The 13,223-nt window shown below is 54.0% G+C and overlaps 1 protein-coding gene across 1 annotated transcript in view; it reads right to left on the bottom strand.

Annotated features, from left to right (window-relative positions):
- LOC126030150 (F-box/LRR-repeat protein 12-like) overlaps positions 1-13,223 on the bottom strand; it is a 106,219-nt gene that overhangs the window by 49,200 nt on the left and 43,796 nt on the right. Inside the window, exon 2 of the mRNA XM_049788333.1 lies at positions 11,762-11,834. Within this exon, the coding sequence (XP_049644290.1) occupies positions 11,762-11,834 (73 nt within the window). The remainder of the gene's footprint in view (positions 1-11,761; positions 11,835-13,223) is intronic.

Here is a 13,223-nt window from a genome sequence, read left to right as displayed (position 1 = left end):
TTTCACCTCTGTCTGCAATGTCTCCAGCACTATCTCTAAATGTGTAAATATATATATGGCTTTGAGCCACACCCAGCGGTGATTAGCGCGAATCCAAGCACTGTGCTCAAGAACCCAATAACCCGTGGCGGGTTTGTGGGGGGACCTCATCGGTTCCCGGGATGACTGAGCCTGGACCTGCCACTGCCCTGCAAGCGCCCCACTCACACACACACACCCACACACACACACACACACACACACACACACACTTGTCCTCTGCAGGTGTCCCTGGCTGCTTGGCTCCCTGCTCGAGGACTCGATTCACTGCAGGTGCGAGTTGATCCCTGCGCGTTCTTTTCCCCCCAACAGCAGAGTTAGTGGCCTTACACCAGGAGCATGGTCATAATGACTTGACTCAGACCTCATAAGAACAGGCACTGCACATTCACCCCGAATCATGGATACCATCTTCAGAAACAACCACAATTGTATATAACATACCAGGGAAAAAACCTCTACCAGAGAGGACCCTACTGCTGTCCAGCCATCAACTTACTCCAAAGTGGATTCTCTCAGCACCCAGAAGGCTTAGCAACAGCAACAATCTGCTTACAGGACAGGGATCTTCGCATCTAATGGTGACGGGAATCTAGAGGACACTCCACGACGTGCTGACTTAGATGAAGATGCACAGAAACCAGAATCTTTTAACTACAGAAACCTGACACAAACCACAGCGAATGGGGGGGGGGGGGATTTTTTTTTTTTTTTTTTTTTTTTTTGGTTTTTTGGGCCACACCGGGATTCAAACCAACCACCTTTGGTCCTGGATTGGCTGCTTGCAAGGCAAATGCCACTGTGCTATCTCTCCGGGCCCGGGGGGGGGGGGGGATTTTTACCAGGACCACAAACTCAGGAGTTTGTCAACAGAGAATGACTCAGGAGTTGGTCAGCCTAGTATGCCTGGAGCCAAGAGTCGATCTTATGCCAGACAATTTCAGGGGTAAGGTCTCCTTGTATTTAGGCCACGGCTTCTCCTTTCCATTTCCCCCCTCCCCCGTTTTGTGTGTGTGTGTGTGTGTGTGTGGTTTTTGGGTCACACTCGGCAGTGCTCAGGGGTTATTCCTGGCTCCATGCTCAGAAGTTGCTCCTGGCAGGCACGGGGGACCATATGGGACGCTGGGATTTGAACTGATGACCTTCTGCATGAAAGGCAAATGCCTTACCTCCATGCTATCTCCCTATGGGCAAGGGGGATTCCTGATCCGAGATCCGCCGCATGCCCAGCAATTGCCCCCACTCTTGTCCTATCACTCAAGCCCGAGTTTTCTTCTTTCTGTAGCGAAATTGCAGGTGTTGAATATGGTTGTTGCTGCCCTTCCCGGGAAATCAATTCCCTCCGATGCTCGCTGGGCCCTGACGTTCATTTCCCCAGCAAGATGCGCCCGGAGACCGGGGTACAGGGGCCCCATCCCCGGCCCTGATCGGGGTCCCAGGGACTGCTCCCCATACCTCCTGGAGGGGCAGGTCGGCGCGTCGCCAGATCGCGGGTCCCGCACGAGCCTCTTCCAGCGCCGCAGACCCTGAGCAGGGGGAGGGAGAAGGCGAACCCCGAGTCAGAACGCCCAGGGGGGCTCCGAGTTCAGGAGCCCCGGACGCGCGCTCACCTGGCGTTGCGGACCCGGTCGGGCACCGGGAGGAGCGAGAGGACCTCCAGCAGCACCAAGTCCGGCAGGCCGCTCAGAGACGCCATCAGCGATGCTGGGGGTCGGGCAGAAGGATGGGGAGCCACTGTCAGGAGCGGAGCCCAAGTGCAGCCCGTCAAGGCTGCTGGCTGTCAGGATCGCGACTGGGAGGGGCGGAGCTGGAGGGGCTGGTATTTACACCAGTGGGCGGGGCTAGAGCACCAGGGGTGTGGCCAAAGGAACCAACCAGGAGGGGACGGGCAGGACCTCGCCCGAGGGGCGGGGCTATGTGCTGTCGGGGCGTGGCCGTAACGGTCCAAGGCGGAAGCCCACGCGGGCGGGGCCGCTGATCGCTCGGGGCGTGGCTTGACTTCTGGGAAGCCCAAGGAGGAGGGTCAGTCTGCCAGGAGAAGGCCAAGGGACAGCATCACCTGGAAGCAGGAAAAGGCTTGGGGCGGGGAGGCTAGGAAGGAAGGATCGCGAAATTTGGCCCCGCTGCTGACAGGGATTGAGAATATGAAACTGGGGATTGGAGCAATAGCAAGGCGGGGAGGGCTTTGGCCTTTCCTGTAGCCTCCCCGGATTAGGGCTCTGACTTCTGACATGGAGTCTTGGGCCCTCCAGGAGTGGGCAGAGTGTGCATTTCTGAGGGTGCTGAGCCTGGAGCAACCTCCGAGAGTGCCAAAGTGTGGCACCGACCAAAGAAACAAATATAGAAAAAGAGGAATCTAGTATTCTGTCCATCTTTAGTGAAATCGATTTTGATTGACTTGTTTGACAGGACCAGAGTGCCTGAAATCCAGGGGGGCTATGGGAGGAGCAGAGAGGCTACACAAGGCAAAGCAAGATATCCCGTAGTACACTTGCTCCCTCTCACCCTCCCCACATTGGAATCCAGAAGTTCTCTATCTCTGTGGGTCGCTATGACTTCGTGTGTGTGTGTGTGTGTGTGTGTGTGTGTGTGTCTGTCTGTCTGTCTGTCTGTCTGTCTCTCTCTCTCTCTCTCCCCCAACATTGGAATCCAGCAGTTCTCTATCTCTGTGGGTCTCGATGACATTGTCTGTCTGTCTCTGTGTCTCTCCTTTGTCATTCACTATGACTTTGTCTGTCTGTCTGACGGTCTCTCTCTCTCCTTTGTCATTGGGATGCAGCCACTTCCCAGAAGTTCTGCCTTTTCCAGTTTAGGACACATGCAGGGCATGTTTCCCTGCCCATTGATCCCACTCCCAACATGCTGATGAACAAAAGGATGGCCTTCAAGTGTTGTCCCTGTCCATGGTGGAACAATAGGTTTCCAAAACAAATCCCCCAATATACAGGATTGGGGCCAGAGATATAGCACAGTGGCGAGACTGTTTTTCCTTGAAACAGCCAACCTAGGCCCAGTCCCAGGCTTCCCTAGAGTCCCCCAACCCCAAGCATGCCAGGAGGGAGTTTTGAACTCAGAGCCAGGAGGAATCTCTGAGCACTGCCAGTTGTGCCACAAAAAAATGAACTAAAAATACAACATGCCAGAGAGCTACTTCATCAGCCAGAGCACAAACTTGGCACCCATGAACCCCAATATCCAGTAGATGCCACATAATATGAGCCAGAGCAGCTCCCATAAACAGTTGAGGCAACATAAGTGACAGGGGCCAGAGAGAGAGCAGAGCAGTAGTGGATTTGGATTTCAGCAGCCCAGGAGGTCCCTCAGCCTATCAAAGGCAATTTCTGAGTGCAGAGTCAGGAGTAACCCCAGAGCACTGCTGGGTATGACCCAAAAACCAATCAATTAATAAATAAAGGTTCTTTTTTAAATGGTAGGTAGAGTCCTTGAAGAGGGCACACAGTCTGGCACCAGCTGCTCCAGGCGAGGCAGCGCACCCGTGTCCTCCCTGTGCACCATCAAGACCACAAATTTATCACAGTTGTGCATCTTCAGCTGGCATAGGGTTTGAGGCAGGTTTTGTCACACATTCTTGAGAAGATCCTAGGAGGTATAGAGAGAAAGGGAGGAAAGTAAGAGGGAGTCTGTGCTGCATTGGTTTTGAAGATGGGCAGCCCCCCTAAATAGGAGCACAGATGTTCCTCAATTCTTTCTTCCCCTGGATGAGCTTTGTGGTTCTGTAAACTATAAACACTATAAACAAATCTGTATCCACAAGCATTCCTTCTAAGCATTCTCTCTCTGTCTCTCTACCTCTGTCTCTCTCCTTCCCCCCCCCCCATTGGATCTAACCACTCCCCAGATGTTCTTGGTTTTCCCTGTAGGACACTTGCAGAACATGGCTCCCTGCCAGCTTTGGTCTCTGTCACAACACACTGAGGATCTCCAAGGTGGCCTTCACGAGTCCTATCCTTCCAAGCCTGACCTGTGGTGTGTATGAAAAACATACCCCTAAAAATACAAGGTGGGCCAGACCAATAGCACACCTTGTGAGGGTATTTTTTTTTTTTTTGTATGCAGTTGACCCGAGATGGACCCAGGATTTCCATAGGGTCCCAATCCTGCCAGGATTGAGTGCTGAGCACAGAGACATGAGAAACCCCTGATCATTTGTGGTTGTGCCCCCCCCCAAAAAAAAACAAAAACAAACTAAAAAACAAATCCCAATAGTGAGAAAGCTAGTTCAGCATCTAGAGCACAAGCTTGGTAGACAGAAATCCCAATATCTGTTTCAGTCCTGGGGAGCATCTCATTCTTTCTCTCTGTCTCTGTCTCTATTTATCTATGTCCCTATCTCCCTGGCAACAAATCAAATCACTCCCTAGAAATTCTGCCATTTCCCAGTTATGACATGTACTGGGCATGTTTCATCACCCATTTTGATCTGTTACAACACGCTTAGGACCCACATGTTGGTCTGGCAGTGCTGGTTCCCTTCATACAGGACTCTTGTGGTGTCTAAAAAACTACACCCCAAAAATCAGGGCTGAGCCAGAGTGAGCAAAAAGGGGTGTTTGCCTTGAGTGTGATTGACCCAGTTCAATCTCTGGCATACCACAAGGTCCTCCTTCCCTGCCAGATGTGATATCGGATTGAAGAGCCTGGAGGAATCTAAGAGTGTCCAAGTTGAGATCCAAAACAAACTTAAAGAAAAAAGGAGGGCCCGGAGAGATAGCACAGCGGTGTTTGCCTTGCAAGCAGCCGATCCAGGACCAAAGGTGGTTGGTTCGAATCCTGGTGTCCCATATGGTCCCCTGTGCCTGCCAGGAGTTATTTCTGAGCAGACAGCCAGGAGTAACCCCTGAGCACCGCCAGGTGTGGCCCAAAAACAAAAAAAAAAAAAAAAAAAGAAAAGAAAAGAAAAAGAAAAAAGGAGAGGCTAGAGAGCTCGTTCTTATCTGGGGTACAAGCTTGCTACTTGGGAACCTGGAGTTCAAGGCCACTTTTTCTGTGCATCACCAGGAGTGCACCAAATATTCCCCCATCCAGCCAAGAGTAGCCCTTGATCAATATCAGGTATGCTTCATATCCCCCATTCTCAGAATAAAGAAAAAAAAACTTTTTTGTTTTGTTTTGTTTGGGGCCACACCCGCTTACGCACAAGGGTGCCATCTGGCTATGTGCTCAGAAATAGTTACTGGCTTGGGGGACCATATGATATGCCAGGGATCGAACAGGTCTGTTCTGGGCAGCAGCGTGAAGGCAAATCAGCGAACGCTCTGCTATTGTTCCAGCCCCCCAAATTAAAGTGTTGCGATTCCTTCAATTTGTGGGCAACAAACCAGAGAGCTCAGGAAGTTTCTTGTACTCAGTGCTCAAGAATATCCATGAGGGGCTGGAGCAGGGGTGCAAGTGGTAGGGCATTGGCCTTGCACGCGGCTAACCCAGGACACACTGAGCTTCGATTCCCTGCAATCACATAGGGTCCCCCAGCCAGGAACGATTTCTGAGCGCATAGCCAGGAGTAACCGCTGAGCTTCACAGGGTGTAGCCCAAAACGCAAAAAGATATATATGTCTATTCCTGAGGTGCCATCTCGGTCGTACAAGGCAAGTTCTGCTGCCCTCTGCGATGTCTCTGGCATGTTGTCTAAACACATCTGTTTGGCTCCCGGCCACACCCAGCCCTGATCAACAGCAAATCTGAGCACTGTCTCAGGAACTTGTGGCGGGTTTGAGGAGCGGGAGGACCCTACGGGTCCCTGGGTTACTGAGCCTACATTTGCACCTGCCCTGCCACTGACCCCCCCACGCACACACTCGTCCTGTCGCTTGCCGAGTTTATCCTTTCTGTTGCCAAGTTGCTGCTGGATCTGGCTGCTTGGCTGCATTCCCGGGATGTCAGATCACTGCAGACGCAGCTGGGCCTGGCATCACTTCCCCGTGAAGGTGCGCCTGGACCCCCGCTTCTAGTGGCCCCATCCTGGCCCTGATGGGGTCCCAGGGAAGCCCCCCACCTCCTGGAGCGGCAGGTCGACGTGTCGCCACAGCAAGGGGTCCCGCGGGAATCCCCAGCTGCGGCAGACCCGAGGAAAAGAGGGAGGCGAACCCCGAGGCAGACGACCAAGAGGCTCAGAGCTCAGGCTGCCCCAGGCCCGGGTCACCTGGCGATGCGGACCCGCCTCCGCACCGGAGGAGCGAGAGGAGCTCCAGCAGCACCGAGTCCAGCGGGTCCTTCAGAGACGCCGTCAGCCCGCGGGGTCCCCGAGGCGATCCTGGGGTTTGGGGCGACAAGGTCGCGGTCCGCGGCTCAGCCTCACAGCGTCGCTGCAACTGTGCAAAGGGCTGCAAGACCGGGTGGAGACCCGCGGGCGAGGAGGCGGGGCTGGTATATTAAAAACGGGGCGTGGCTTGAGGGCCGAGAGGCGGGACTACCAGGAAGACCAATCCCCGACGGAGAAGCGGCAGAGCCACACGGAATGGGCGGGCTATGTCGCCCTGGGGCGTGGCCATACTGAAAGGCTCTTGGGCGAGGCCGTGGACTGCTCGGGGCGTGGCTTGACGTGTGGGCGGGGCTTGACCCTGGGAAGCCTTGCCAAGACCCTGCCTGAGTCAGCTTGGAGAAAACCAGGGGCCGGGCGGTGGCGCTAGAGGTAAGGTGTCTGCTTTGCCTGCAGTAGCCAAGGACGGACCGCGGTTCGATCCCCCCCCCCCCGTCCCATATGGTCCCCCAAACCAGGAGCGACTTCTGACAGCATAGCCAGGAGTAACCCCTGAGTGTCAAATGGGTGTGGCCCAAAAAACAAAAAAAAAAAAAAAGAGAAAACCCAGGGACAGCATTCATGGAAGCAGGGAGGGTGGGTAGGAAGGATCGCTGTGGCTCCACCACTGACAGGACTGAGAACGTGGAACTGGGGGCTGGAGCCAGAGCAAGGCGGGGAGGGTTTGGCCTTGCATGCAGCCTCCCCAGGTTCAGTCCCTGCCATCCGCTGTTTTATCCTGGGCCAGCCTGGAGTGTGCATTTATGAGGGGCCAGAGCCAGAAGCAACCCCTAAGCTGCGCAGGGTGGGCACTTACCAAAGAAACAAACAATATGAGGGACATTATACATATTTAGCTGAATCCCTCTAGTTTTACTACTTTGGACCAGGCCAGAAAGTCTGATCTCCAAGGGAGTCATGTGAGGGGTGGGGAGGCCACTGCATGCAAAGTAAGAATTCCCCCCAATATGCCTGCTCCCTCTCACTCACCCCATTGGGATCCAGCCATTCTCTTTCGATACCAGCCTCTGTCTAGGTCTCTCTGGCTCTGCCATTGGGATCCAGCCACTTCCTGAAGTTCTGCTTTTTCCATAGGACACATGCAGGGCATGTTTCCTCACACATCTGATCCCACTTACAACATGCTGATGACCCACGGGCAGACCATCAAGTGTTGTCCCCCTCCATACCACACAGCTGGGTTTCCAAAAATAAACACCCAAAATACAGGCGTGGGTCAGAATGATAGCACATTGAGGGGGAGATTTCATTGCAGTGTTCTACCCAGGCCTAATCCCCGCATTCCCATAAGGTCGCCCAACCCAAGCCTGCCAGGAGTGAGTCTTGAGCTCAGAGCCAGAGGAACCTCTGAGAGCTGCCAGTAGTAGCTCAAAAACCAAACTCAAAAAGAAAAAAAAAGAAATAAATAAAAACAGGAACCTGAAAGGTCATCACCTGGGGCACAAACTTGGCACTAAGTAGCCCGAATATCTGGAAGGTGCCGCTCAGCATGAGCCATCGCAGTGCCCAGAAGTCCAGAAGCAATTGAGTCGCAGCAGGCGGCAGACCCTGAGGTGGGCACAAGGTTCAGCACCAACCAGCAGTTCCAGGCGGGTCAGTGTCCTCCTGTGCCCCCATCAGGACCAGGGAGATCACAGCTGTGCCTCTGCCGCTGGCACAGATTGCCGGGAAGGCTGGTCATGGGGATGAGTAGCAGGTTAGACACGTGCAGGCTCTGGGGCTGAGGTAGGGGCACTTAGAGACCAGTAAGTTGAAAAGACCCAGGAGCATTATGAGGATCTGGGAGAGACATGATAGCCAGGATGGAAGGTACTGCTGGAAAGGGACCAAACCCAGAGAAACTGTGAGTGCTGCCTGTGTGTGTTTGTCTCCTGTCCTGTCTCCTAAACCTCTTGGGAGTAAGCTGAAAAGGGCCCAGAAAACTCCCTCTCCCAGAGGCTCCAGAAGAGCATGGCAGCTCCATGGCCATGAGCTCTTTCTAAGGAAAGAACGCCACTGCAACAAGAAAAAAATCACACTAAGAACGTAGCAAGATCACTGAAGCCCAGTATTTCTCCCCGGACTGTCTTCTCTGCTGTATGTTCAGGCATAAGATTTGATCCTGTGTGAGGCTTCATCCACGGAGGGCTCCCCTCTTTGGAGGCAAGTCGACCCACCCAAAAAGGGCGCAGCCACAGGAGCGTGGCTGTGCACAGCATTTAGCCAATGAATACCACCACAACTCGTAGAGAAACACACAATACAAGTGTGACAACGGGGAAACAACGCAGGCCAGCATCAGACATAGAGAATGAAGATGACAATTCTGATGACCAGGAAACAGCCAACCAAGTAATCAATCTCTCAGAGGAGATTAGACAAGAACTATGGAAGGTGCTCAAAGAACTAAAGAAACCATGGATCAAGTTGAACAGAATACTAATAAGAACCAAGAACATTTGAAGACAGAAATCACAAAACTTCAAACTGAAATAACAGGTCAAATAACAGGCTTGAAAAACGGGAACCTTTGATAAGAACAGACAACCCAGCGGGAACTTCTTAGAATTCTTCGGGTTGCTGGTGTACCTTCGCCAGTCAGTGGTCTTGGGGGGGCCGACCCAACAATGACCCGACAGTGGGGCAACCCTTTCTTCAGCATTGACTCAGCTTCCTGCCCCTCCCAGCCCTGCCCCTGCAGCTCCAGGACCCTCAGCCGGGGCAAGGTGAGGCAGGAGGAGAGGAGGGCTGTAAATGGGATCAGGCACACTTCACCGGTGCCACACGTCGAGACAAGACTTAGACTGGCCAGCTTGGGGAGCCCCTCCAGTGCCTCCAGACCTGTGGCTGTGAGGGTCCCAACAGTCACTCGGATGTGGCGCACATCCCGAAGGTGGCGGCTGATGGACTGCAGGGCACTGTCAGTGGAGATGTAGCTGCCCAGAATCTCGATCCTCTGCAGGTGGCTCAGCTCCCGGAGGCCTCTGTCCAGCCCTTCCTGACTGAAACAGTAGTTGCCACAGAGGATGAGAGAGCGCAGTGCAGGGAAGCAAGTGAGGCGCCTCAGGTGGTGGTCCTGGAAGGTGGGCACGTGGTCCAGCACCAGCTGCTGCAGGTGAGGCAGCGCGCCCTTGTCCTCCTTACGTGCCATCCAAACCCGGGAGATGTCACAAAAGTGCATCTCCAGGCGTGACAGTGTTCGAGGCAGGCTGCCCATGGGGACGAAGCAAAGTCCAGCGAAACGGATGCTGAGGCGCTGCAGGTGGGGGCACTCCTGGCCCAGCACCTTGAAGAACTCTGGATGAATGGTATGGAATGTAGATTTGAATATAGATATCGACGGCACGTTGCCCTGCAGACACAGAGACTGCAGGTTGGACCTTATGTAGCGGCGCAGGACATGCCAGATGATCCTGAAGCGCACCTAGAGAGGTAGGCAGGTAACAGGTGAGCTTGGGACCCATCTGGGCTTGGAGATGGTCAGCCCCCAAATAGAGGCATAGCTGCTCCCTGTTTCTTTCCATCCACTGGGTGAGCCTTGTAGCTTTAAATCTTGTAAACCAAGGCCTGTACACACGCTTGCCTTCTAAATATGCAGTTTGTCTGTCTGTCTCTCTCTGTTTCTATCTATCTATGTCCCTCCCTCCCTCGCAACCAATCCACTCACTCCCCAGAAATTCTGTCTTTTCCCAGTCCTGACACATGCCGGGCATCTTTTGTCACCCATTTTGATCTGCTACAACACAGTGAGGACCCACAGGGTGGTCTGCTGGTGCTGTTTCCCTTCATGCAGGACTCTTGTGGTGTCTAAAAACTACAAGCCACAAGTCAGGGCAGAGCCAGAGTGATAGCACAAAGGGGTGGGTTTTTGCCGTGAGTGTGTTCGACCCAGGTTCAATCTTTGGCATACCATAGCGTCCCCATGGCCTGCCAGAAGTGATTTCTGAGTGCAGAGGTCAGAGGAACCCCTGAGTGTCCAAGCTGAGACCCAAAAACAATCTTAAAAAGGGGGGGTGGCGGGGCCGGGCGGTGGCGCTAAAGGTAAGGTGCCTGCCTTCCTGCGCTGGCCTTGGACGGACCGCGGTTCGATCCCCCGGTGTCCCATATGGTCCCCCAAGCCAGGAGCAACTTCTGAGCACATAGCCAGGAGTAACCCCTGAGCATTACCGGGTGTGGCCCAAAAATCAAAAAAAAAAAAAAAAAAAAAGGGGGGGGTGGCTAGAGAACCATAGTTAGATAGTTTCTATCTGGGGTACAAGCTTGGTACTTGGGAGCCTGGAGTTCAATGCCACATTTTCTTTTTTTTTTTTTTTTTTTTTTTTTTGGTTTTTGGGCCACACCCGTTTGAAGCTCAGGGGTTACTCCTGGCTATGCGCTCAGAAATCACCCCTGGCTTGGGGGGACCATATGGGACACCGGGGGATCGAACCGCGGTCCATCCACTTGCAAGGCAGACACCTAACCTGTAGCGCCACGTTCCCGGCCCCCAATGCCACATTTTCTGTGCAGGACGAGAGTACAGCAAATATGCCCCATCCAGCCCAGCGTAGCCCCTCCCTGATTAATACCAAATATGGCTCAAATCCCCCATTCTCATAATAATGAAAAAATTAATTTTTTTTTATTTTTGGGCCACACTCGGTGATGGTGACACACAGGGGTTATTTCTGGCTATGTACTCAGAAATTGTTACTGGCTTGGAGGACCATATGGGACGAAGTGGATTGAACAGGTCCCACCAGGCAGCAATGTGAAGCCAAATGTCTTCCCGCTATGCTATGCTCTTGTCCCCCAGAATATACATTTTTAAGATTCCTTCAATTTGTTGGAAACACACCAGAAGAGGTGAGCGTTACTTCTGCTCAATTCTCAAGAATACCCATGAGGGGCCAGAGCAGTGGTGCAAGTGGTAAGGCCTGTCCCTTGCCTGTGTTAGGGAATGGACTGCGGTTTACTCTCCTGGTCCCCCAAGCCAGGAGCAATTTCTGAGTGCAGAGCCAGGAGTAAGCCCTGAGCATCACCGGGTGTGACCGCAGAAAATCAAAAACTAAAAAAAGAATATTTTTGAGGTGCCAGCAATGTCATAAAGGGCAATTTCACGTCCGTCTTCAATGTCTCCAGCACTATCTCTGAATGTATATATTTGGCTTTGAGCCACACCCAGCCGTGATTAGCGTGAACCCGAGCACTGTGCTCAAGAACCCGTGGCGGTTGTGGGGGGGGGACATCATCGGTACCCGGGATGACTGAGCCTGGACCTGCCACTACCCTGCAATCGCCCCCCCCCCACACACACACACACTTGTCCTCTGCAGGTGGCCCTGGTTGCTTGGATCCCTGCTCCAGGAGTCCATTCACTGCAGGTGCGAGTTGTTCCCTGCGCATTCTTCCCCCCGAAGATGTGATGTGCCCCCAACACCAGGTTCTATTGGCCCCCTCCCTGGCCCTTATCTGGGTGATCCATACCTCCTGGAGGGGCAGGTCCGCGTGTCGCCACACCGAGGGGTCCCGCAGGAGCCTCTTCCAGCGCCGGCAGACCCTGCAGGTAGGAAGGGAGAGAGGGAGGCGAAGCCCGAGTCAGGGCGGCCCAGGGGCTCAGAACTCGGGGCGCCCGGGACCCGCCTCACCTGGCTTTGCGGACCCGCTCGCGCACCGGGAGGAGCGACAGGATCGCCAGCAGCACCAGGTCCGGCAGGTCGTCCAGAGACGCCATCAGTAGCGGGGAGTCGCGCGGGAGATCCGGGGCAACGTGGGGTTCGAGGTCGGAGCTGCTGGCGGGAGCCTCAGAGCGATGAGGCGACTTCGATGCAAGTTCCGAGGCGACCCCGGACAGAGGAGGGGGAAGTGGTATATATACTGATGGGCGGGGCTAAGAGTTCCGCGGGGCGTGGCCACCAGGAAGACCAATCCGAGAAGGAGGAACGGCAGAGCCACACCCCTTAGAGGCGGTGACATACTGTTTCGGGGCGGGGCTACAACGGACCACCGCGGAAGCGCCGCTGGGCGGGCGGCTGGTCGCTGGGGGCGTGGCCTGGCTCCCGGGAATCCCGCGTGGAGGCCGAGTCCGCACGAGGCAAGCAACGGACGGCGTTCCCGCAAAGCAGGAGTCGGGGCGGGAGGCGGGGAAGGAGCGATCGCGGCCTTAGGGCCCGCTCTGACGGATTGAGAACAGAGATGGAGCAAAGCAGCGCGGGGATGGCATTGGCCTTGCACGCGGCCGACCCGGGATGGACCCGGGTTCGAGTCTCTGCCTCTCATAGGGTCCCAGAGCCTGCCAGGTTCGATTTCTGAGCCTAGAGCCAGGCGGAACCGCTGAGCACCCCTGGGTGTGGCCCTCCAGAAAACTAACTAAATAAAGCCTTGCTTTCTTTAATAAATAAATAAATAAATAAATAAATAAAAAATATATATAAATAAATCAAAAGGTTGCCATGTATATTTTTAATTAATGAATTTTGCTTTACTTGTTTGGACAAGTCCAGAATATCTGGGACCCAAGGGGGCATGTGAGGGACAGGGAGGACACAGCATGCAAAGCAAGAATTGGCCACTATGCATGCTCCCTCTCACTCATCCATTGGGGTTCAGCAATTCTCTTTCTCTGTTAGTCTCACTATGTCTGTCTGCCATTGGGATCCAGCCACTTCTGGAAGTTCTGCCTTTTCCACTAGGACAACTGCAGGGCATCTTTCCCCCCCACATCTGATCCCACATACACCATGCTGATGACCAGATGGCCTTCACGTGTTGTTCCCTCCATACCACACTGTTGGTTTTCAAAAACAAACACCCAAAATACAGCCTTGGGTCTGATAGCACAGTGGGAGGGTGATTTCCTTGCAGTGTTCTATCCAGGCCCCGGTTTCCCATAAGGTTGCCCAACCCATGCCTGCCAGGAGTGAGTTCTGAGCTCAGAGCCAGAGGAACC

The sequence above is a fragment of the Suncus etruscus genome, chromosome 15 (genome assembly GCF_024139225.1).
Source record: "Suncus etruscus isolate mSunEtr1 chromosome 15, mSunEtr1.pri.cur, whole genome shotgun sequence".
Taxonomy (NCBI): domain Eukaryota; kingdom Metazoa; phylum Chordata; class Mammalia; order Eulipotyphla; family Soricidae; genus Suncus; species Suncus etruscus.
The sequence above is the reverse complement of the archived record's forward strand: the minus strand, read 5'-3'. Positions and strand labels throughout refer to the sequence as shown.